Raw genomic sequence first — 26,050 nt, 5'->3', positions numbered from 1 at the left:
AGCTAAAACCATGGATAAGGAGGTCCATGCCCAGTGAGCTTTCACTAAACCAGAGTAGCCAGGACAGAAAACAAACTCTCCAGTTTGAAGGCAAGCTACAGAGGTTTATTCAGTTTGGCCAAAAGGGATGCAAAAACCAGCAAAGCACTTCAAAGTGTTCGTGCATAAATTCACAGTAAAACACAATACATTTTGTGCAGTTCTGTCAGCTATTCAGACTTTCCACATCTCCTCCTGATTGGCTGAAAAACTGTGCTGGCTAGGATTTACGCAGGGAATGTCCAGAGGTTTTTCTGATGTCACTGACAGGAGAACATCCCCATAGCAAAAAGAAGAATAGGTGATGGTTGGTCAGCTTACAGGTCTGGTTTCACTGTTATTTTTTATGATTTCCATATAACTATGATTTTTTTTTATCCAAAACTCTTTAGCTCTTGGGCAGGTCCACCACATGTGGTAGAAAGTTCCTGTTTCTTGTTTAAATTTCCAGCATAAGTCTGATATTTTGTATATCTTTGAAAGTTTTTCTGGAGTTATATACCACCTGTAAATCATTTTATAAAAGTTTTATTTAGCAGTACAGCTTCTTGTGAATTGTAGTTGTTTCTTTCAAAGTTTTTCCAATTCTCCTGAAAAATCAAGAAGAAATAAGTCAAAAATTCCAAAATATTGGCTGGTTCCAATTTAGGCAAATTAAAGAAATCTTTAACAAAGATAAAAAGTTAGGGTTTGAAGAAAAAGAAAACTTTTGGGACAGAGTTATGAAATCGGAAAATAAATTAATATCCAAAATCTATAGGAAATTATTAGAGTGGGCAACGGAGTCCGAACACATAAAAAATGTATGTTAAAATGGGCCAAAAATATAGGGGAAACAATCAAATTAGAAGAATGGGAAAAAACATGGAACCAAAGACTCAAATACACCTATGCGACAGATTTGAAAGAAAAATGGATTAAATTATTTTACAGATGGTATTTAACACCCCCAAAATTATCAAATTATTATAAAGAGATGTCAAATAAATGCTGGAATTGCAGAGAGCAAATTGGGACCTTCTTCCACTGCTGGTGGTCCTGTAATAAAATTAAAGTGTTCTGGGAAGAAATACACACCAAAATTCAGAAGATGTTACAAATTAGAATAAATATGGACCCCAGAATTATGCTATTGGGAATGTTAGATATAAAAAAAGATAAAAATAAAGAAGTGCTATTTAATTATTTAATTACTGCAGCAAGGATGATTGTAGCCAAGTCTTGGAGAAATAAAGAAATTCCGGAAACGAAATGCTGGATTAATAAGATCCTAGAAATAATGAATATGGACAAATTGACGTATCTGCTAGCGAACAATCAAGGTCGTCCAAGAAAACAAGCAGACTGGGAAATGATTAAAAACTACTTAAAGGAGGAAAAAATGAAGATTTTAATTTGAGATCTAAGAAAATCAGAATATGTACAAAACCTCATAATAGGAGAAAAGTAATGATCTGGGTTATCAGGAAAAATTCAAGAACTTAGGAAAGGGGGGAAAGATGAGACCCAAAGACACCATGCAATAGTTGGAAGTTTATTTTATATTTTACATGTTTGGCTTTTTGGGCTTTTTTTTGGTTTATTCAATTCTGTAATTTATTTTATTGTATGTTTTTGTCTGTGTTTATGTTGAAAGGAACACTAATAAAAATTTATTTATGAAAAAAAAAGTTTTTCCCATTCTTCTAAGTTAATTCCTCGCCCTATATTTTTTGCCTATTAAATGATAGGATCTTTTCCTTGCTCATCAATTTTGTAGTCTTTCAGAAGATATTGATATATTCTCCCAGTTTGTTTGTTTTTTTTGTTTCCAATGGTAGATTCCTTTGGATCTCTGACTATTATATAGCTCCTTTATTGTCTCATCAAAATCTGTTGGAGTTGATTGTAGTGAAACCAATTCATTGCTGAGTCTTCTTTTTGTAAGTCTTGTAGTATTTTTAGTTTCTGTGATGCTCCTTTTTCTAATAATTGTTTATATGACAAGACTTTCCTGCTGGGTGTTTTTAGTTTTGGAAACGCTTCTTGCGATTACGTCCATTCAGGTCTTTTCCTGTAAAAGACTATTTTGTATTTATTCCGGACTCTCAATAGTGGATTTCTTATCCTATGTTTCTTAAACTTGAGGTCTGCTTGAAGTCTTCTTATTGTTCTTAAATCTTTGGGGAGGGGGATGCCATGGCTCGATAACATGGCAAAGGAGCTGAAGAAGATTTTGGGTTCAGCTTTTCTCTTTACACATTTGACATGAAGTTATCATGAAACATTCATTCTGTTCAGCTACATTCTTCATCTGAAGGGAATGAGGCCTCTGCATATTTCATTTTCTTCCCATTAAAATCTCATGAAAGAGTGATCTCTTGTTCCAATTCACCCAGAATCGTCTACATATGTAAATGAGGTATATGATAGAATGAAATACATGTTGCATCCTAGAATCATAGAATAGTAGAGTTGGAAGAGACCTCATGGGCCATCCAGTCCAACCCCCTGCCAAGAAGCAGGAAAATTGCATTCTTGATCAGGAATACTTCTGTCTGAGTAAACATGCAGAACACCAGGTGCATATGTCCTACCCTTTAGATATTGCTGGATTGCATTGCAACTCCCATGTACCCCAGCCAGAATTGCCAACAGTGAAGAACATGGGGATTGCAATCCATAATATGCATTATTTTTACTTTTCATAATTTATATTTTAAAATTACTTTTAATTGCTTTAGAAGTTTTCAGACATCATATGAATCTTACATCCCTGTATCTCTTCCCAGTACAAATGTTTTATTCTGTTCAACATCTGCTTTAATGTCTTAGACAAAGTTGAAGTGAAACCCATACATGCAGTGACGAAGTGACAGCTGATATGCACCTAGCTCCAAATTACCTGTAAGCACATGTCCTGTTAAGGGAAAGCTCTTCTTCAAAATATGTTTATAGCAGCTAGATTCCTTGTTTTTAAACACTCTGAATCTCACAGCTTTGTCACTTTAAAAAGACTTGGCATTTACTTTTCACGTGGTTCTATTTCTGACTCTTAGCAGAAACAAAAGAACCAGCAGGAAGCGGTTTGAGAGACACGCTCTGTGTTTATGTTCTGTTGCTTCAAGGACATTTAATCATCAGGACAGAAATCCAGAAACACATCTATGTCCCCATACCCACTCTTTTCTCTTCCATGTATGTATGTTTTCTAGTACACATGGGACTGCTTTTCTTGTGACGTTGTAAGAAAATAAAGTTTACCCTTGGAAAAACAAATGAACCTTTTTAATGGTCCTGTTGATATTTTGATCAGTATCTTGTTTATTTACATCCTACTTGTCAGAGAGGTTCATAGCCAGCATGGCTGAGTGGATTGGTGGGGAGAATTTTTTTACTACTGTTTACACCAAATAAATCACCTCTTTCAGGGAGGTGCTCATTGTAAAAAAGGAAGCCTTCTCTTCACTTCAGCCCAATAAATTAGGAGCAGGAGCAGAACTTGAGCCAAGCCATTCTAGCAAGAACGAGTGATGCTTCAGATTGGACCGAGTTATACCAGCCCAGTTGGGGGCCCCACGGCTGGTTTCTCTTTAGAGATAGCAGCAGGAAGAAACAGAGCAAATGCCATCATGGATGAGGTACAGGAAAGCCACGTGAAAAACTCCCAAGGTAAGACAACTACCCACAAAGGTGATTTAAGTCCAGGTCACAAAAAGAACACATGAAATCACTCTCAAGTGGAATTGTTTTTTAGGGTAGGAGGTCCTCAATATTGGCAGATAATTTAGTATTAGTTGCCTTTGTGTGTGTATGTGTGTGTGTGCATGCCTTCAAGTGGCTTGTCAACTGATGGTGACCCTTGAATATAGGTTAATTACACTATATTCAACTATAAGGGAAAACTTTATTAAACTAGAGACTCATGCTGGCTAGGGGATGCTGGAGGTCCAGAGAGGTCTCCCAAACCAGTATGGAGTACAGTAGAAGCTCTGATTTTGTTTCTATCTGAGAGAACACTTCTCTAGGAATCTCTAGGTCCCCCAGAGTGACTTCTCCCAGATATTCACCACAGAGTTGCCCTGGAGGATCCAGATAAGTGGTTCTCAACCTGGGCCCCAGATGTTTTGGCCTACAACTCCTAGAAATCCCAGCCAGTTTACCAGCTGTTAGGATTTCTGGGAGTTAAAGGCCAAAAACATCTGGGGGGTCCAGGTTGAGAACCACTGACCTAGAGATTCCTAGAGAGAGTATAATATAATAAAAAAATCTGAAAGGTTAAACCTGTAAATGTGGAGGGCTAACTATACAGATGAACTGAGGAATTATTATTATTATTATTTAAACAGGATGGTACTTACTGTGTCAGTTTACTATCCAGGTGTAGTCAGTTCAGTCCAAAGAAATCCGAAATGAAAGAAATTAATATGCTATTGAACTAGATTTATTCCTTTTTTTGTCATTTAAAGCGCTGCTTCTTAAACTGTGGGTCCCGAACTCAAATGGGGTCCCCTTAGCTTAATCATGAAAACTTTGGCAAAAGTTTCTCTAAACTACCCATTTACACAGGCATGCCATGTTTACAATGGACTCTGCAAAAAATGCTTCAGCTGTACTCAATAAAAAGGAAAATCAGCCTGTTTAGCAACTCTTGCAAATGCTGATTTATTATCAGTAAATGTTTAATTTTTCTACCTATGTTATATTCCTATATACTCAGGGTCACTTAACATTTTCTTGGTTGGAAAGGAGACAGTAAGATCAACAAATCCTCTACCTCCTCTCATTCACAAGAATACAATTCTAAAAGAAGCCACAACTATTTGCAATACTACGTATTTTCCGCCAGGTGGAGCTACCTTTTCATTGAAGCTGCTAGCTAGACCACTGATGAGCAAACTTTAACTGCTGTTTTCAAAATGTGTAATGTAGCCCTATTCAACTGCTTCTGATTTTTAGTTGCATTACTTTAGTAAAAAAAACAAACACCCATACACTGCTGACATGGAGGACATACATCTTGTTTTAGAGTTGAATTATGCTCCTGGAGCGCACCAGTGAGTGTGATATCATTTTAAAGTGGCACATGGGGAACTGGCTTTATGATCAAAGTGTGGTGTTCATCTCGGGTAGATGGGTGACGGTAGCCGCTCTGCACCTAGTCCGGCTCTGCCAGCAGATTTTTCTTCACTAGAAAGATAGGACTCTGCATGCTACCATAGAATAATAGAATAATAGAGTTGGAAGAGACCACATGGGCCATCTAGTCCAACCCCCTGCCATGCAGGAAACACACAAAGTATCCTTGATGGATTGGCCATCCAGCCTCTGTTTAAAAGTTTCCAAGGAAGGAGCTTCCACCACACTTTGAGGCAGAGAGTTGCAACATTTTTAAAAAATATTTTTCCATCACTTGTGTCCTATTGTCAATTTTGAAGTTCAGTTTATCTCTGTAGAAGGAAATAGAAGGGGCATTTAGATCACAGGCTTCCTTACCTTTCCTGTATCTCAACACACTTTCTCATCCAAGTTTTATCCACTCTGTGTCCCCAATTATTTCCACATTTTTTACCTTGTGGCACACAAGATTTGATATGCTTCTTTCCTTTTCCAAGCACTAGTATTTTTCCCTTTCCCCTTCTTCCTTACAGTTTACTGATTTCCATTATCTTTCTTCTTAACAGTTTGCTGATTTCCGTACTCCTGTGTTCTTTGCCCCTTCCACACAGTGCTTATATCCCGGGATCTGATCCCAGGTTATCTGGTTTGAACTGCCACAAAATCTGGGATAAACATAATCTGGAATCAGATCCTGGGATATAGGGGCAGTGTGGAAGGGGCCTTAGTGATGAAAAGTTATGGGGCAATACTATGGAGGCTAGTTTTCTGTACATGAGTGTGAGAAATAACAGATCGACACGTGCTTGCTGTTGTAGGTTTGGAGTTGACAGGTTCCAAATCGGTTCTCCCAGAATCCTTCACAAGAGCCCAAAAGTTAAACTGTTCAAACACATAGCATTCCATTAACACTTCTCATCTAACAGAACAAAGCAGTGTTGTGCTATTAATTTATACTGCAGAGATACTACAGAAATAGAAATGTCAGAACACAACTATGGATGTCAGCTGCAGTAGCTCAGTGCTGGAAATAAAGAATAGTGACAATTAAATGCACAAACTATCTGGAAGATTCATGCTATCTTATAACATTTGTTGTATTTACAAACTGACACACTTAAAACAAACAGCAAGCCTGCATTAACTTCTTAAAAGTAGTCTCTAAACCCCAGGCTACTATATCTTTTGTCAACGTATCCAACATATCTCCCAATCCCCAGCTATGCTTTTCTCATTAGGTGGACTATATCGCTTCTCAAAATTTTGATGGATGTTTTACACTACAGAAAAATATTTCTAGATACAGAAGATTGTTAACATAAGCTGATACTTCTGGCATAAAAAATATACTGTATTTGTAGTTTTAGATGTCCCCAGCTTTTGAGAAAAGAGATGCAACTATGGGGTGACACAATGACAATATTGTACCCCATGACCTTTTTCTTTAGTACCCAGGTTTCTAGCCCTTTAGTAATTTAAAATTTTGCTCGAGTGTATAGATAGATAGTTTAGCCATCCAAAGAAAAGGAGAAGACAAAGATACTAAGGGAATGCAAACTAAGCAAATATAAGCGGTTTAGATGTGCATGGTTTCTTGTGCCACATACAACTTTGGGGACTGGAGAAAATTTATTCTGAGAGAAGGCAGGATTTTGATCCCTTACGCCATTTGGATATAAATGAAGAAGAACGAGGAAGAAAAGAAAAGGTTAAAAACTCCAGCAGCAAAAAAAGAACAAGCTAATCAAACTCACTATTATTAAGCATCAGCATCAAGCAAATTGCAACTACCTCATAAAACCTAAACCATGCAACAACTTCCAGGTGGTTTTTACATTTAACTGTCATAAGCTAGAACAAGAGTCTTTATTTTCTTTGTCAGATCACTGACACCAGTAGTATCTCTTTTGTGTACTACCATATAACAATACTATAATGTTAGCAGTAGCTGAATATAAATTGTACTAAGGGTATATCTCCACAGACTCTGTACTGAAGAGGGAGTGGATCGGCTTTGTGTGGACTGATGCCTGATGCCAACTAATACAGCCTTGAACCATATTAATCATGCTTCAAAATTTCTCCAAGAATCCAGATCAAACCCAACTTTTGGTCCATGTAAACAGTTAGGCTGGTTCTAATATGGAATTGACCACAACTGATTTACATGGCCATCCCATATTCCCTGGCTTGGGAGCCCAGGAACATGAGATGGCACTTACTTTTCTTGTTGCAGCAGAAATCTCCAGGCGCAACACCTAGAGCAGTGGTTCTCAACCTGGAGTCCCCAGGTGTTTTTAGCCTACAACTCCCAGAAATTCCAGCCAGTTTACCAGCTGATTTCTGGGAGTTGAAGGCCAAAAACATCTGGGTACTCCAGGTTGAGAACCACTGACCTTGAGTGACATTGGCCAGGATGGAAGGGTGATCAGAGAAAGGAGGGGGAAAAGAGGGGGCAATTATTTCTTTCCACTTCCCGCCTCCCATATTGCTCTGGCACTCCATCCAACATCATTCCAGGTGACAAGTGATTTTTTTTTTCTTCGTGTCAGGAGCAACCGGAGTTGCTTCTGGAGTGGGAGAATTGGCCGTCTGCAAGGACGTTGCCCAGGGGACGCCCGGATGTTTTGATGTTTCATCATCCTTGTGAGAGGCTTCTCTCATGTTCCCGCATGGAGCTGGAGCTGATAGAGGGAGCTCATCCACGCTCTCCCCAGGTGGGATTCGAACCTGGCAGCTTTCAGGTCAGCAACCCAACCTTCAAGTCACTTAGTCCACTACGCCATCTGGGGGCTCCGGTGGCAAGTGATGGCCACTAGCCATTTTGTGCCTGTGGACAGTAGGGGTGGTTGTCCAGCAGCCTGGCACTGTCAGATAGCCAGGAACCCTTCTCTTCTCAGGGGCTGGTGATAAAAACTATCCTAGGCCTGATCCAAATTCCAGCCTGGGATAAAGTGTTCATGTAAAACCTCCCTAAACATTGCTATAATTTAATATGCAGTAGTTATGCATATGACATGGCAAATCAACCAGTGTTGTGGCAAAGCAATCAATGGCTTTGGACATCTGGGAAGTCAAAAATGGGGAATAGTTGGGTGACTTAGATCCCATCTACACTGCCATATAAAATCCAAATTATCTGCTTTGAACTAGATTATATGGCAGTGTAGACTCATATAATCCAGTTCAAAGCAGATAATGTGGATTATGTGATTTGATCATTCATCGCTGAGCCTGGAACCACAGGTCTTGGCGGTGACCAGGGGAGCATTTGCACAACTAAGACTTGTGCACCAACTGCGCCCCTATCTTGGGAAGTCTGACTTGGCCATGGTGGTCTATGCTCTGGTTACATCCTGCTTGGATTACTGCAACGTGCTCCACGTGGGCTTGCCTTTGAAGATGGCCCGGAAGCTCCAATTAGTACAACGGACAGCAGCCAGACTTATAACTGGAGTGGCGTACAGGGAGCATACTACTCCTCTGTTACACCAGCTCCACTGGCTGCTAATATGCTACCAAGCCCAATTCAAAGTGCTGGTCTTGACCTATAAAGCCCTAAACGGTTCTGGTCCAACTTACCTGTCTGAACGTATCTCCTCCTATGAGCCAACGAGAACTTTAAGATCATCTGAGGAGGCCCTGCTCTCGGTCCCACCTGCCTCGCAAGCTCAGAGACAGGGCCTTCTCAGTGGTGGCCCCTCGGCTATGGAACACTCGCTCTAGCAACACATTGTTTTAAATGTTTAATGTTGATTTTCTTGTATTGTGTTATTGACATTGAATTTTTGCCAGTTTTGTGAGCTGCCTTGAGTCCCTTCAGGTGAGAAAGGCAAGGTAGAAATGCTGCAAATAAATAAATAAATAAATAAGCAGGATTATATGGCAGTGTAGAAGGGCTCCTAGTGTCGTTTGCAAAACAGGTTTTAGTTACGGTCCTTCAAATTTTTGATGAGAAGTCAGAATGAAACAGTTATCTTTGTCCATAACTCAACTGCTTTTTGACCCTTATGTCCTCTTTCTTTGCCTTTTTTTGGAATAATCTCAGCATCTTTAAAAGCAGTATGTTTGCTTCACTGGTGAACCCTGATTCCCTTTGGTCCCCTTAATGCTGATCATTCCAAACCATACACATCATGTACTTGACTAGGGTTATGGTTGACTTGTTTTTTCTATTACATCTATTCTTATAGTTTTAAAGCCAGTTTTAGAAAAGCCTTTTCTGTTTTTAACACCCCATAGTGATCTGAATTTCTAATGAGTAAATGTAGTTTTATCAATCACATAAGATGTTCATGAATTTAAACTCTCTAGACCCGGCAGTCTTTAAATGTGTTACCTTTCCTATGCAAAAGAGATACAATGGATTCAAATGAGGCATGAAGCAATCCATAAATCGCAAAAGAAACCTTGCAAAGAGGTTGCAAGTGATTTTGTATTTTTGTTTTAAAATTTTAATGAGTGTTGTTTGAGAATGTTAATCATGAGTTGTTGACTTAAAATGACATATATTTTTTAAAAAACCCACAGTTATCAGGCAAAATCAAGTCTCTTTTCAAAGGTAAGGTAAATCATACTGAATATATAAAAAGAAGGAAGGGGGAGGTGAAGAAGGCATGCAGCAACACACTTTAGATGGAATGGTTTTTATTTTAGCATGAGCTTTCCTTGCTCTAAACCATCTTCTTCAGATGCTGTACAAAATAAAATCTAAAATAAAAACTATATTTACACATAGTTTTTCCAATTATATTTACACAGTTGTAGGGATGGAAATGATTGTAAAGATTCAGAAAGACAGAAGTAAATTATGTCTTTATGTTATAGAGACAGCCAGTCCATCTAAAGTCCCTGAGGTTAAGATATGGAACAGTGCTGCTACTTTCCACCAAGGGTACAGTAAATTTGTGGACAATGACAAGATTCCCAAATGGAATGAGAATCTGGACTCTCAAGAACAGCTCCAAGGCAAGTCTACAAAGGAGCTGAAGAAGCTGGCAAGGCAAGGATGCTGGGCTAAAAGTCATGCCCTAAGAGCAGAAGCTTACCACCACATTATTCAGGACCTACCTTGCCGACTTATGACACCGGACACCACAGTCTACAAGGACATTGCTAGCAAGCTCTTTGGAGAGCAGAGTGAAAGTTATGAACCCTTACCAGAATTCATGGAAGAAAGCATCATGCCAGAATACTGCCTCACCAAGGAAGGACTCCATGCTGTGAAAAAGATACTCATCTGCATTTCCAATCTGTACCCTGACATCTCCTTTTGTCCCTTGCTTCCGGCTGTGACTGCCCTTGTGCTCCACTACAGCCAAGATGAGGCCCATTGCTTTGAGAATACCTGCCGGCTCCTTGATTGCAAAGCCCCGCACACCTCCTACATAGACTACTCTTTCTTGAACTATGAGGCCTCATGCATGACCTTTGGGGACCTTGCCAACAAACACTGCCCAGCCGCCCACCGCCTGATAGCGAGCTCATCAGACAACATCTTTGAGGTATATTCTGAGTGGCTAGTATGGCTCTTCAGTGACCTCCCATTTGATTATGTCATCCGCATTTTTGATATATACCTCCTGGAGGGACAGAAAGTCCTCTACCGCATAGCGCTGGCCCTGCTAAAGCAATACCAGCTTTTTATGGCTTCAAAAGGAGTGGAGGTGGCCGACATCAAGGGGAGTCTACAGGCTTTCATGTGGGATATTAATGAGCACATGACTGCTGAAAAGCTTCTAGAGAAGGCATTCGGGATCCGGCTTTTCTCTCGCAAAGAAATCTGGCTCCTTCAGATGGCTAACAGGAAGGCACTTGTGGAAAAAGGAGTTACCATGGTGCAACATAGGTAATAATAACTGATATTATAATAAGCATTTATTACTAACATGTTGTTATTAAGAATGATTAACATTTAAGTAGTAACTTCATGGTAACTCTTAAACATAATAATGCTTACAGCTTTGATTTTCCTAATGCAGCTTTGAGTCTAGATGTTTCACTTCATTTCCAAGTCCTTACCTGACTTTTCTCTGTTAATGGCTGCTCTGAACTTGCTCAATTATTGACTGAGTGCCCTTCCACACAACCATATAACCCAGAATATCAAGGCAGATAATCCACAATAACTGCTTTGAACTGGATTATCTGAGCCCACACTGCCATATAATCCAGTTGAATGTGGATTTTATACAGCTGTGTGGAAGGACCCGAGGAGTAAATGTTTTAGAGCCCATTCAGGCCATCTCAAGTAAACAAATAATTTAGTTCATTGTAGCCACATGTGTAGGCACATACAAATATAATGCATGTACACACTAAAACTGCATCTGTTTAAGGACCCAGCTGGGAGGTGCAGAGACATAGGTTTAATTGTGCTGTACTTTGTTATGCATGCTCATTCTCAGTTTCCCTTCCTCCCCTGTGTACATGTCAGCTTATAGCAACCCTATACATTTCATAGGGTTATCTTTAGACAAGGAATACTTAGTGGTAGTTTTGCCAGTTCCTTTCTATGAAATGTCTTACAGCACGTGGTATTCATTGATAGTCCAAATTCTAAACAGTGCTAACACTGTCTAGCTTCCAGCATCAAAAGTGTATTTAAGGTATTTAAGCCGTTTTCCTCTCTTACCACATACTTATAAAAATCCTTAAGACAATTTCATGCACAACATTTTTGCTTGCATGGTAGATTCCAGTGGGTCATGCCAGAACCCTATACAAAAGTAAAAGATAATGAATATGGCTCCCATTAATGTGACGATACCACTTCAATTGAAAGTCCTGACCTGGCATGTACATTGAAAAGAAAACATGGAGTAGAAATATACTTAGGTCATCATACTAGGTGAGGAAAAAACTATAGTAACAAACTTATGGATATCATGTATCATTGCACTGCTACATGTGCTAGATAAATGGTAAGACTGGGAGTTCGTAGATTTTAAAACATTTAATACTCTCATCGTTGCTCCCTATTAAGTGAAACTAAAAATAAAGTTGACTTATGGGAACTCCATACATTTTTAAATGAAGCATACTCAGGAGTTTTGCTAATGTTTTCCTCTGAGCATCACCTAGAGCTCGTGGTACTCTATTGTGATGTCCCTTCCATGTACTAACTAGGTCTGGCCCTTCTTAGCTTCCAAGAACAAACAGGATCCAGTGTGTTTAGGGTACAACTAACATATACAGTAGTGGCATAATATTGGTGATTTGCTTTTTAACATGGATGAGGAGACTTTAGGGGTGCCCTATATTGTTTTCTGGGATAGTGCAAGAATGAGCACATAGCATTTCATTTTTGCCCAGGTTCACTAGACCTTAACCTACAAGCTGTTAATATTACCATAGCTGAGCTATTGATAATGTGAAGCAGATGGATTCTACCTGCCCTTCAGGTTGCCCCTTGTTTTGAATAGGGTTTGCACATGAGTGTACATGCATATATATCTCCTAAATATATTTGTGCGAACAGAGCATTGTTAAAGCTGGTACAATTTTACAGTATGTGCCCTAGTACACAAGCTCCTCTGTTCTTCAATTAAAGTTATTCCCTGAAATCCAAAGATAAGTAACAATTGAGTTCCAGGGATGGAGTCATAACAAAATGATGTGGAGCTGTAGCCCAGCAATGTTTGGAAATCTACTATTTGTCTATCCTATCTTTGGCTATAAAAGTATCAGAGCTAGCTTTGCAAGTTGTATTGATTGTTTGGAAGGAAGGAAAAAAAGAAGGAAGGAAGGAAAGAAGAAAAAAGCAAGCAAACAAGCAAGACAGTCTTGATATTTTTCTAATGGTGACGATCAATGTGGCTGTTTACAATAGAGGGCTGATCATTCTTCCTCCATTCTCTTTGTTGTGTAGGCAATCATTCCACCTTACTGTGAATGCACATGATTTCACTTCCACCATTGTTACTGCTCAGGAAATGCGTATTGTGTGGTCCTGGATCCCTGAAAGGTTTTCCTTATTCTCACCAACCCTCTTATTCTCAACTTCTGAAGATGGATACAGCTTGCAAAGGTAAGATGATGATATCTGCAAAATCATTCTCAAACCTATCAGGACCAGAACTGATTAATGCTATAACAATTTCAACCAACAACCAAACTGAACTAATGTATTGAAGAGAGACAATGGGTATTACTAGAGCTAGCCTACAAAGAGATGTGTGATTCATACAAAATGCTCAGTTCTGTCTGGATCACAAGATCAATGTGGTGATGTGATATGCTTGTAGAAGCGCAGCGGACTGCATACAAATGAACACATAACCATATTGCTCTGCACAACCTGTGCAGTAGTTTTACAACATGGCTCTGTTGAATCCAAAAACAGATACAGGGGCAGTGGTAGAATAATTGATCGGTTGAAGATGATAGGGAAGAAACTGCAAGTGTTTCAGTTTTGGGGATTGTGGGGTGTTTTGGACTTCTGTAACAGTGGGAAAGGCAAAGGAAATTTTCTTCTGAACAAATCGTGTCAAGAAAACCCAATGATAGGTTCACCTCATCCTCATCATGTCAGAAACAATGTCAGTTCTTAAAGATGAAAAGCTTTGTCATGTAGAAGAGAATGGAAACAGAAATGTGATGGAATGACTTTTCAGTCCCATTTCATATTCTCTTGCAGTCTGATGGAATGACCTGCACTATGCAACATGTTTGGGGGACGGTTGCCAGGTTTCAGGATGGTAGCTGAAATCCTAGTGAATTATTATGTTTCAAAATGGGGAGACAAATCTTACAAAGAGTAACACTGGAAGAAGAGAATGTAACTATGACGTGACTTTGACACTTAGGTACCCAATCTCAGCCCATTTCCTCCTGGCGCAAGGGCTCACTGGTTCAGCTAGATCAATGGTTCTCAACCTGTGGGTCCCCAGATGTTTTGGCCTTCAATTCCCAGAAATCCTAACTGCTGGTAAACTGGCTGCGATTGCTGGGAGTTGTTGGCCAAAACACCTGGGGACCCACAGGTTGAGAACCACTAAGCTAAATAGTTTTTAGATGTGGATTGTGTTTGTGCAACTTCCGCACATGAAAAAATCAAAAAGAAGGAGGGTAATCTAGGGAAAAGAGCTGTGGATTCGTGCAGTTTGGTTCATATTAGCATTATGACTCTGAATTGCCATATTACATGCACAGCTAGGAATTATCTGGATCCTTCATTTACACTAATTTCTAGACTGAGCTGGCCTAGAATATGTGTGCCACCTATCCTCTCAACTGTTACTTGTCTTCACCATGTGATGTTGCAAATACCCTTATTGTATTTTTGGATTCTGGCCCTGAAATCCCATTGAATGAGATACTGCTGCCCTGGGAACCCTAAATCGCAGAGTCAATGTCTTTGAAGAGAGGTGCTTTTTGTATCTCCCCTAACTCCAGTTGTGCATGATAGAATTGTTCCTTTTTTCGTATCAACATGACCTCTCTAAAGGAGAGGTTTACAGATAACAGAGAAAGGCTCAATCAAATGCAAAAAGCAAGGAGGCCATTGGATTCCACATTGTATTGCAAGACCACTCACTGAACAATGGGGAGAACATTATGCCACCCATCCCTCAGTAGTGGACCACTCCAGTCAATAGGGGTAAAGGTACATGAAGGGACACGGTATAATTTGATGAACCAGTATGCTACTGCTTTCCTGGGATTTCCTCTTACTCTCAGCTACATGGTGCTCAGCTCCTCTGAAATGCTTTCTGCCACTAGAAAGCTTACAGATATGAATTGGATTCTTGATTTGTGGATTGCACACACTTATTGTATTGCTGCCATTACAGGCAGAATTGTATTTGAAAAACTCTACCACAAACATAGCCAGTGAAGAGGAATGGGTGTGTGAAATATTAACTTTATTATGAGCAGACATCAAATAAAAGGCTTAAGTGTATAGAGGTGCATTGTTTAGATAAGCACTTTCTTATATGTTACTGTTGCTCATGTAAATGGCAACCTATCTAACTCTCGCCACTTTAGTCTGCCTTTACCCTCTAACCAGAAATATAAACAGCACTAACTCTCCTCTCTCTCTCCCACCCTCTCTCTTCACACCCCACAACAACCAACTAAAATTACCATGGAAATCCACTGAGTTACTTTGCAGAAATCACACACTCTCAGACTTAGAGGAAAGTAAAAGCAAACCTCCGCTAAATAAATTTTGCCAAGAAAACCCTAAGATACAGTCACTGTAAGTCAGAGTAATCTTGGAGACATATAAAACATACACACCTTTTACATAGCATTTATTATGGTATTGTGTAACTTGCATTGAAATTCATTTAGAGACTGCCACCAAGATTGTATTTTCCAAACTATATTATGAAAATGCACATGTGGAAGTGACTGAAGAAATGTTTTCTGAAACGGTTTTGAAGGTCAAACATGAGGATTTACAGAATGTCTTTGAGAATTCACATTACCTTCTCTGAAGTTTGTGCATTTTCTGTTAGCATAATCTCAGCTAATTACTGGTTTAGTTCAATGTATGGGGAAATCTTAATGGAGGGGCTGTTTTTACAAGTGCAGATCAGATGAGAATAGAAGAGGAGAGGAAAGGACCTGTAGTTGCCAGGGATAACAGAGCCTTTTACTTTGCAAATGGGCTTTAAAGTTTGTTTTCACAGCTGCAATACTGCTGAGCAGCTGACAGGATCATACAATCATGTCCTGCATTGGCTCTTCGTTGGATGTCTGGAAATTTTGGACATTGATGTGTGTTTATTATACAAGTTATTGTATTGTTAGACTTAGAATTGCAGTTGTGTTTGAAATATTCATTTGTAATTGCCTCAAAGGGCTAGGGAACAGCCATTCTGCTGTATCAAAGGAATGTGCCTCCTGTGACTTTGTGTATTCTTTAGACTTATTATCTATAAAATAACAGAAAGGAATTGTTGAAGTTGGGATGGTGTTCCATCCAGTCCAATAACAACAAACTGTGTTAGAGTCAGGAGGAGTCAGAAGGAGTCAGAAGTGTTAAGGTTCTTCATACCTCTCCCCTTATCCAAAGATACACAGTAGAACTACACCCATGGGGCCTTAATGGCATGAATAGCCAGAAGCATCTAGTAGTTAGGAGACATCCAGTCCAAGACAAGCACTTTCACAATCACAATTAAGCTGTCTGACTTCAGGCTTGGGAATCTATCTCTGTCAAGATTTTGCATGTACCACTGAGATTATGATGTGTTAAAATTCTATCTGAGCAATTATCTGCTTCACTGAGCAAAAATTATGGCTTCCAAATGTCAGCTTTGCCAGTCTGTACACACTCCTGAGTAATACTGGAAAGAATCCAAGGGACTGTTTCTGCCCTTGCTCCGTTATGGGTTTGCATTGATAGCCTGTTTAACATAACAATAGTATGCATGGAAAGGTTGCCAGCAATTGCTACTGCTCCAGATATTTCAAGTCTGCTAAGTCAAATATTAAAAGAGGAAAGGACTCAGGGTCCCCTGAAACACAATGCAAGGTTATCAATGGGGAAGATGAGCTTTGCAGTGACAATATAGCCAATGAAATGCATCTCCTGCTTTCACAAGAGACAAGGTTTAAATAGCTAAATCAAATAATTTGACCTTGAAAATCTTCTCCTAATGAGGAAATTCAAAGACTCACAAGTCCCTCAAGGACAGAGGTGTATGGTGGCAAGAGACTTGAGTGAAAAAAAAATCCAATATCTTCTACCTGGATTGGGTGTGGAGAGCATGTGTAGATGTAACTGCTAGATCACCAGTCATTGGAGGCATTGACATAAGGAAAACTAAAATGGTTACCTATTGACAGTGTCACTGTTGTGAGAGTTTTGAAAGAAGCATTGCAGCAGATTAAATGAAATTGGGTTAATTCTTTTCCACACAAGTTCTTCCCATGGCAGTGGGGTAGTGAATCAGATCTAACTTTGAAGAAATTATCCCAAGTGCTGGATCTAGTTGAGGGTTGCGGTTTAAATCTTTTCTATGGTTCCTTTAAATTCGGACTCAGTTCTGGAGGAGATTATCTGGCCACCTACATTAAAAGCTTTTACTCATTTACTCCCATGTTAGATATCTGCTCTGCTGGCAGATCTATATACAGCATAATTGTCATACCTTGCAAAATCAACAGGCAGCATCCCACAAAAGCCAGAAGAAGCTTAGAGTTTTCACTGAGTACATTCAGATAGACCACTCTCACTTTAGATTAGGAGCAGGAAACTTGAAATCCTGTCAATGTGTTCTTTGCCCCCTCCTCCTTGCCACACACTGTGTTAGGTAAAGCTGAGACAAGCTGCAGTGTAACATCATCCAAAAGCTGCACGTTATTCGCTCTTGATTTAGACCAGTGGTTCTCAACCTGTGGGTTCTCAGATGTTTTGGCCTTCAACCCTCAGAAATCCTAACAGCTGGTAAACTGGCTGGGATTTCTGGAAGTTGTAGACCAAAACACCTGGGGACCCACAGGTTGAGAACCACTGATTTAGATAAAAGGAGCATCTCTGCTCCCTGTCTGCAACATCCTCAAGCCAGGAAAGCAACATGGAAAACAGGCAGTGAATTCTGGATAATAAGAAAACTGTATTTTCAGAGAATAGGGAAAACCTCTTCTGTTTGCTTCTTGCTTTCTTTGCCCCAGGCTTACTATAGTAGTAGTGCTCTAAATTAGAACGTGCTGCGCTGACAGGTTGCAGGCTATTTCCACAAACATACCCTACTTCGCACTGCTATTTTGGGATTTCTTTTCCTGTCATTTGCATCAAATGCAGCTCACTCCAGTTCCCTCTTTGTTTCCAACAGGTTTTATTCCTGCTGTGAAGGCTATGAACCAACTGTAATGCTGATAAAAACTACCCTGGGGGAAGTAAGTATCTTCTGAGTATACAGTGAAAATCCTCCTCAGATGAGACAAGACTGGGTAGGGGATTTGTTCCCTATAGGAATGAGAGCACTGATTTGCAAAGTTGGAAAGTGCTCCAACAGTGATCTAGTCCAATTCCCTATCATTCAGGAATCCACAAGCATACACAACAATGATCTAACTTCTTTTTTGGAATCTCCAACTAAGGAGAGTTCACCTTCTGAAGTAGTCTATTCCACTTCAGAATAGTTCTTACCATCAGGAGGTTTCACCTAATATTTAGTCAGAATCCTCTTATGGTTGCCATAAATTGAAAGCAACTTAAAAGCACACAACAACAGTTGGAAAAACCATCATAAGGAAGATGTAATTGAAAATATCAGAAACCTGATTTGGGCTTCAATCTCACCTTTACGCAAAGCACATACACTGATTAAGATATCAACATCCAAACATAAAACACAGTCTTTATTGCAGTCAACTGACACTTAGGCAACAGAAGACATATTAGCACAAAATGATAAAACATTCAGTATCATAACAATTGAAAATAATTGTATGTGTGTGTGTGTGTGTGTGTGTGTGTGTGTGTGTGTGTATATATATATATATATATATGGTAAAGGTTTCCCCTGACGTTAAGTCCAGTCATGTCTGACTCTGGGGGTTGGTGCTCATCTCCATTTCTTAGCCGAAGAACCGCTGTTGTCTGTAGACACCTCCAAGGTCATGTGGCTGGCATGACTGCATGGAGTGCCGTTACCTTACCGCCAAGCAGTACCTATTGATCTACTCACATTGGATGTTTTCGAACTGCTAGGTTGGCAGGAGCTGGAGCTAACAGTGGCCGCTCATGCTGCTCCAGGGGTTTGAACCTGGGACCTTTCGGTCTCCTGCTCAGTGCTTTAATGCACTTTCTTACTGGTATCATCCCTTGTTGTGGAGTCACAGGCCACTAGAATGACAATTCAAACATATGATAATTTAAAATTATTACTTAAAATTTCTAAAAACAGCATGAAAAATTAGAAGCACAGGGCATATCTAAATATTGTTGATGTATGTGTAGCATAAGCTTATGAGATTCAGCAGTAGAGAAAACGAACTTGCAATAATTTATGTCATATTTTTTTCAGTGTCTTCTAGCAAGCATACCAGAGAGATGTTACTAAACTTAATCTCTCATATTTTGTAAAAGGTACAAGAAAAGAGAACATGGGTTAAGGACTCTACTAAACCCTCTCTATAAGGGCAAACAACAATGATTATAGGCGATTCCCTGAAATTGGCTCCCTAATACAACAGAGGGGACAACATCAAATCAGGCTTTAAGGAATGCCATGTGGTATTTAGAGATAGTAAAAATTTTAAAATAATTTGCATCTCTCTCAGATTATACAGATTATTGTATATGTGTTTTGATGTGGTGCACCAAGATCAACTTTACCCTTGCCAAATCTTGTTAGAGAGAAAGTAATCAGGCCAACATGCATTAATTAACATTTATCCCAAAATATGTATTTCTGTACCTAGTTGACTCAGATATCCATATGCTTCTTACTGCCAATATCAATAATGTTTTTAAAAGAATGAGGATGGCGGTGGGAAATAGAGATTTAATTCAGAGATAATAGCATATTTTATTTATTTATTGATGACATTATACCCCATCCTTTTCAACTCCGGAGGGTACTCAAGGCGGCTTTACACATAGACAATAGGGAAATAAAGCAGGGGGTAAAAAAATATAACAACAATAATAACAACAATAATAAAATAATTTTAATACATTACATAACCTCATTTCATCATGGCTGGGCTGTGTCAAATGACTGAAGGAACAAGTTTTTGTGATCACACATTTCACATTTTCTTTGCTCTGTCTCATACCTAGTAACTGTATGTACATTACAAAATGTATCACTTCTTGTCTCTCTTACTGCAGGTGTGTGGGGCATTTCTCTCCTCTGACTGGAATGAAAGGAAGAAAAGTGGGGGAGCATCAAGCTTTTTTGGCACAGGAGAATGCTTTATTTTCACTGTGAGTTTAACATTAGCACCCATTGTGGAGAATTAGTTTATAAGTATCTGTATATATCTTTTCATTCACTGGGTGTAATTAGTAGCACTAGCACATCAAGTAGGTCCTGAAACATTCAGGGTTTTCAAAACGATGGACCCAGTTTCAAAGCAGTAGGTTCCACGATGGCAACATGCTACAATTACACAAAAGTTACAAATGTTTTAATGAGTTATCAAGTTATTTGTTTGTTTGTTTGTTTGTTTGTTTGTTTGTTTGTGGGATTTATATCCCGCCCTTCTCACCCTGAAGGAGACTCAGTTATCCAGTTTTACTAACCATTTTGGGCCAGAAAGAAACCTAAAAAATAACTGCACAAATGGCTAATATACCATTAGGCCTTATGTTGTGGGGTCATCATCTTGCAGACGCTAGGGGCTTTTGGTGTGTTGGGAGAAGCATCTAGCAGCAAATATTTGAAACTCTATGGTCCAGCCTTTCAAGTGGTAAGAGTTTCATTCATGGGCAGTTCATGGTTGCAGAGATATAGTTATGTCAAATTAGGTCCATATGTTATAAGCATCCTGTTTTTTGAAAATATTTATGGGTCCACCAGAATGTAGCTGTGTTTTTGAGATATGACTTACCAGTACTGTATATGGGTTACTTTCAAAAAGTTACTTCCTTTCATAAAAATCATCATTCGGCCAACAAATTAAGCATTCTATAGACCTTGTACAAGTGCTTCCTATATACATAGAAACTGCTGATCAACTTTATTAATTAATATGTGAACTGCTTCTGCTAAACTGTATTGAAATTGAGTTTACTGCCCTACTAATAGCATATATAACATACAGTTTCCTGTGAATTCATATCAGTCCCTACATGATGTTTCCAGGCTACCTGAAAGACTGGATTTCCCAATAAAAATTTGCTCAGGTTTCAAAACCTTCTCAGTTCTATCACCCTCAAGGTTGTTTTTGGTGCATACGTTTTTTCGGGGAGTTTCTACTAGAATTGGGAACTTCCACCACAATGGAGTCTCAACCTCAACTCTCTCTATAGTCCTTCTAATTTTTTAAAATGCACGCAGGCATTTGGCAAATGTTTTTCAATTGAGTGTTTCAGTTCTGTTAGACTGGCCTTTTAATTTGATTTTGTTTTAATTGCTGGTCTTGCATATTGTTGTTTAATATTGCAGTGAGCCACCTTGAGTCCTTTCTTTGGGAGAAAGATGAGATAGTAAATCCAATAATTAAAAGAAAAATGAATTAAGTTCTCAAGTAATTCATGTGCTGTCCTCATACAAAGCTAAGGTATACCTGACTTCTGACTTTTTTTCTTTGTTTGAAAGGTACACCCTGAAATTGAACGGTATGAGTGGGTATTCATCAAGAAGCCAGAACAAGCTAAAGCCATGCCTCGCTCCCCACGCCAGCGTTCTCCGTCTCCCTTTACTCCAGAGGGGCGCTCATCACCCAGCCCCAACCATCTCACCGTGCCAAAGTTAGACATGATTAAATACCGTCTCTCTCCATTCCTGGCAATTAGACACTTCAAGTTACCTTCCAAAACAGCCTCTATGTTTATGTCAGGAACTCAGGATGGAATTATCATAGGTAATTATAGTCCTATAATAGTATACCTGCCACAGAACAACTAGTGCAGCAAATAATTCTGGCACCCCTGGTCCAGGTCTGTTGAGCTTTCCCCAGCTCTGAGATGAGTAACTTCTCATTACACTGTCCACAGTAAGCAGGAAAGTGTGTTTTGTCATTTTAGCCTTCCTTGGTTTCTTTGAAAAACCAGCAATAAGTAAATTTAAGAAATTGGGAGATATTTTTAATTTAGTTACTTTTGAGAAATATAACTATAAGGGCAACTAACTACTTTTGGGAATCTCAGCACTGTAGTATTTTCGTTTGGTAGTTTTCCACACTGACAATGTTATTGCTAGTTTCTGATATCACTAAAGCATTACCTGTATTCTAGGTTAGTGGGCAAAAGCACACACAGGGCTTTTCCTATTCCTTAGCCAGTCGGGAGCATGAGAACACAGAAATGGACAGTTGCCCTTTAAGAGCTAAAATTGGCATCCACCAGGAGAGACCACTGGAAAGCATGGCACTGCCACCCTTGTTTTGGACTTTAGTTGCTGACCTTTGTTGGGAAAACAGACCATTTTGTGGAAAACTGTTTCCCCTGCAATGTGTTGTCACAGCCTCTGTCCTTTTCCATTTGATTTAACTAGAAAGACTCCGGGAAGATCTGTGGTATTGTCAATATTGCCCAAACCAGGCTAGCTTCTGCTTTGTTTCCTCCATTTCCTCCACTGCTTCTCTTTCCTGCATCTTCTTTCTGCTTCTATTTTCCATTTTACTGCCTTCTCCTTATATATCTACTCCTGAGCTACCACAGTTGTTCTGAAGGTCTAAATGTAGGTTGTATGTAATGGTCTCTTTTCTGTTTGCATTTGCTCCTTGATTATTCTTTTCTATCCTCACTGATGTTGGTACATTTGGGTATTATTTTCTGATTTTAAAGTCTTTTTTGTTTGTTTAATCTACTAATCTCAGGATTCATCCACATGCACACATCCCCATCTTCCTTAACAGGGCTGTTATGGGGCCCAAGCTGTCAACCAGTTGGGCTCAGCAGGGAGGTGATAGTGAATTAAATACACAGAGCTATTTACTTTTGTAAATTAAAATAAAGGGAAGAGACTCTGAGAGAGCTCAGCAAGGACTGAGCACACTCAGCATTGAATGTCTGTTGAAAAATAAAATATAAAACCAAGATGATTTATTCTGTTTGAACCTCTAACAGTTTTCAGCATACTAGTAGGAGTAGTCAGCAAGGTATCTGGAACATGAAATGTGAGAAGGTTAATGACCTGCAACTTCCATCTTCCATCCCCAGTGGCTACGATTAATCCCACCCTTGCCTTAGAAGAAGTGATTACACTCTGTAACATTGAAGAAGAACAACTTCACTGACATCAGATGCAGCATTATGTAAAGTAGCATGAGGAAAATCAATCAGAAAACTCACTAGTGATGGCATCATGCTTGCATTTAACAACGTATCTACTAATTCTGCATTTCACATGAAATATGTACACCACTTAGACACTATTCAGTGTGGATATAGATCTTAGGTGCATCTACAATGTAGAATGAATCCAATTTGATACCACTTTATCTGCCACAGCTCAATGCTATGCAATCCAAGAAGTTGTAGTTTTAGAAGGTCTTTAGCTGTCTCTGCTAAAGAGTACTGCTGCCCCACCAAAATACAAATCCCAGGATTCCATAGCATTTAGCCATGGCAATGAAAGTGGTGTCAAACTGCATTCATTTTACATTGTAGTTGCATCCCTAAACTTTGTAGTCATATGTAATGCAGTGGAGTTGGGCTACTGGTGAATTCTATAGCTGCACTCAGGACCAGCTGATACCTTGATGCTAATGGTAGACACTAGGCGGCAGTAGTAGATCCCCATACTAGCAAAGAAAATACACAATATTTTGCAAATACGATATTTGCACATACACAGCTTCCAAGCCAAAACACCTTTTTTTCACACATCTTGCAAACTATGTCAAAATTGAGGTCATGTTTAATTTTCATGAGGGCAAGCTTAATTCTTTTGCTGTCACTCGCCTTTTTGTTATTTAGATGACACCATCCGGGCGATTCTTACTATGCAGAAGCAATTGTTTAAATGCTTCATCCAAAAGACGGGGGGGGGGGGGGGGGAACCCTTGGTAATTTTGCAAAATTATAAAACCAAGTCAACATTTAAAAAATACCACCTTTTGTGTTTCTTGCAGATGTTATTGACATATGTACAATCAGAGACAGAAACTGCTTGTAGATATGTGTTGTCGAAGGCTTTCATGGCCGGGATCACAGGGTTGTTGTATGTTTTCCGGGCTGTATGGCCATGTTTCAGAAGTATTCTCTCCTGATGTTTCGCCCACATCTATGGCAGGCATCCAGGGCCGGCCCCACTCATGCGGCAGCTGACGCCGCCGCCTCGGGCGCAGGCCCGGGGGGGCGCCGTCAGGCTGGGCGGGAGGCGGGGCACCGCCCTGACGGTGCCCCGCCTCCCGCCCAGTGCGCCCTGGCCCGTCTGGCCTGCTTGAAAAGGCCAGACGGGCGAGCGGGAGTAGCGTGGGAGGCGGGGCCAGCTCTGACGCCGCTCCCCCCCCCCGCCCAGCGTGCCTTGGCCCCGCCTCCCACGCTGCGTGGGAGGCAGGGCCAAGGCACGCTGGGCGGGGGGGGGAGCGGCGTCAGAGCTGGCTCCGCCTCCCACGCTACTCCCGCTCGCCCGTCTGGCCTTCCTAGAAGGCCAGAAAGCAGCGGAGGTCCCTCCAGGCCGCGATTGCGGCCTGGAGGGACCTCCGCTGCTTTCTGGCCTGGTAGGAAAGGCCAGACGGGCGAGCGGGAGTAGCGGAGGCGGAGCCAGCTCTGACGCCGCTCCCCCCCGCCCAGCGTGCCTTGGCCCTGCCTCGGGAGGCGGGGCCAAGGCACGCTGGGCGGGGGGGGAGCGGCGTCAGAGCTGGCTCCGCCTCCGCTACTCCCGCTCGCCCGTCTGGCCTTTCCTACCAGGCCAGAAAGCAGCGGAGGTCCCTCCAGGCCGCAATCGCGGCCTGGAGGGACCTCCGCTGCTTTCTGGCCTTCTAGGAAGGCCAGACGGGCGAGCGGGAGTAGCGTGGGAGGCGGAGCCAGCTCTGACGCCGCTCCCCCCCCGCCCAGCGTGCCTTGGCCCTGCCTCCCACGCAGCGTGGGAGGCGGGGCCAAGGCACGCTGGGCGGGGGGGGAGCGGCGTCAGAGCTGGCTCCGCCTCCGCTACTCCCGCTCACCCGTCTGGCCTTTCCTACCAGGCCAGAAAGCAGCGGAGGTCCCTCCAGGCCGCAATCGCGGCCTGGAGGGACCTCCGCTGCTTTCTGGCCTGCTAGGAAGGCCAGACGGGCGAGTGGGAGTAGCGTGGGAGGCGGGGCCAACTCTGGCCCCGCCCCCCCGCCCAGCGTGCCCTGGCCCCGCCTCCCACGCAGCGTGGGAGGCGGGGCCAGGGCACGCTGGGCGGGGGCGGGGCCAACTGTGGCCCCGCCCCCTCACTAATCGCCATGGCCCCGCCTCCCACGCAGCGTGGGAGGCGGGGCCAGGGCGCGGGAGGCGGGGCCGGTGGCGGGGGCGCTTTTCAGCACCCCCGCTTCCCATTAAAAATTATCTCCGGCCGGCCCTGCAGGCATCCTCACAACCTCTGAGGTTGCCTGCCATAGATGTGGGCGAAACGTCAGGAGAGAATACTTCTAGAACATGGCCATACAGCCCGGAAAACATACAACAACCCTGCTTGTAGATACATAGAATCATAGAATCATAGAATCATAGAATAGTAGAGTTGGAAGAGACCACATGGGCCATCTAGTCCAACCCCCTGCTAAGAAGCAGGAAATCGCATTCAAAGCACCCCCGACAGATGGCCATCCAGCCTCTGCTTAAAAGCCTCCAAGGAAGGAGCCTCCACCACGGCCCCGGGGAGAGAGTTCCACTGTCGAACAGCTCTCACAGTGAGGAAGTTCTTCCTGATGTTCAAGTGGAATCTCCTTTCCTGTAGTTTGAAGCCATTGTTCCGTGTCCTAGTCTGCAGGGCAGCAGAAAACAAGCTTGCTCCCTCTTCCCTATGACTTCCCTTCACGTATTTGTACATGGCTATCATGTCTCCTCTCAGCCTTCTCTTCTGCAGGCTAAACATGCCCAGCTCTTTAAGCCGCTCCTCATAGGGCTTGTTCTCCAGACCCTTAATCATTTTAGTCGCCCTTCTCTGGACGCTTTCCAGTTTGTCAACATCTCCCTTCAACTGTGGTGCCCAAAATTGGACACAGTATTCCAGGTGTGGTCTGACCAAGGCAGAATAGAGGGGGAGCATAACTTCCCTGGATCTAGACGCTATTCCCCTATTGATGCAGGCCAGAATCCCATTGGCTTTTTTAGCAGCCGCATCACATTGTTGGCTCATGTTTAACTTGT

The 26,050-nt window shown here is 41.3% G+C and overlaps 1 protein-coding gene across 5 annotated transcripts in view; it reads left to right on the top strand.

Annotated features, from left to right (window-relative positions):
- ntn1 (netrin 1) overlaps positions 1 to 26,050 on the top strand; it is a 328,369-nt gene that overhangs the window by 297,491 nt on the left and 4,828 nt on the right. For 4 of the 5 annotated variants that reach the window (XM_062970707.1, XM_062970709.1, XM_062970708.1 and 1 more), the window contains exons 8-12: positions 9,964 to 10,984; positions 13,007 to 13,165; positions 17,928 to 17,991; positions 19,934 to 20,029; positions 21,366 to 21,630. In XM_062970707.1, the coding sequence (XP_062826777.1) occupies positions 9,964 to 10,984; positions 13,007 to 13,165; positions 17,928 to 17,991; positions 19,934 to 20,029; positions 21,366 to 21,630 (1,605 nt within the window). Of the gene's footprint in view, positions 1 to 3,498; positions 3,691 to 9,963; positions 10,985 to 13,006; positions 13,166 to 17,927; positions 17,992 to 19,933; positions 20,030 to 21,365; positions 21,631 to 26,050 lie in introns of those variants that run through there. The other variant, XM_008104286.3, reaches the window with a different exon arrangement.

This window comes from Anolis carolinensis, chromosome 2 (assembly GCF_035594765.1).
Source record: "Anolis carolinensis isolate JA03-04 chromosome 2, rAnoCar3.1.pri, whole genome shotgun sequence".
Classification (NCBI taxonomy): Eukaryota; Metazoa; Chordata; class Lepidosauria; order Squamata; family Dactyloidae; genus Anolis; species Anolis carolinensis.
This window is presented reverse-complemented; position numbering and strand designations above follow the sequence as displayed.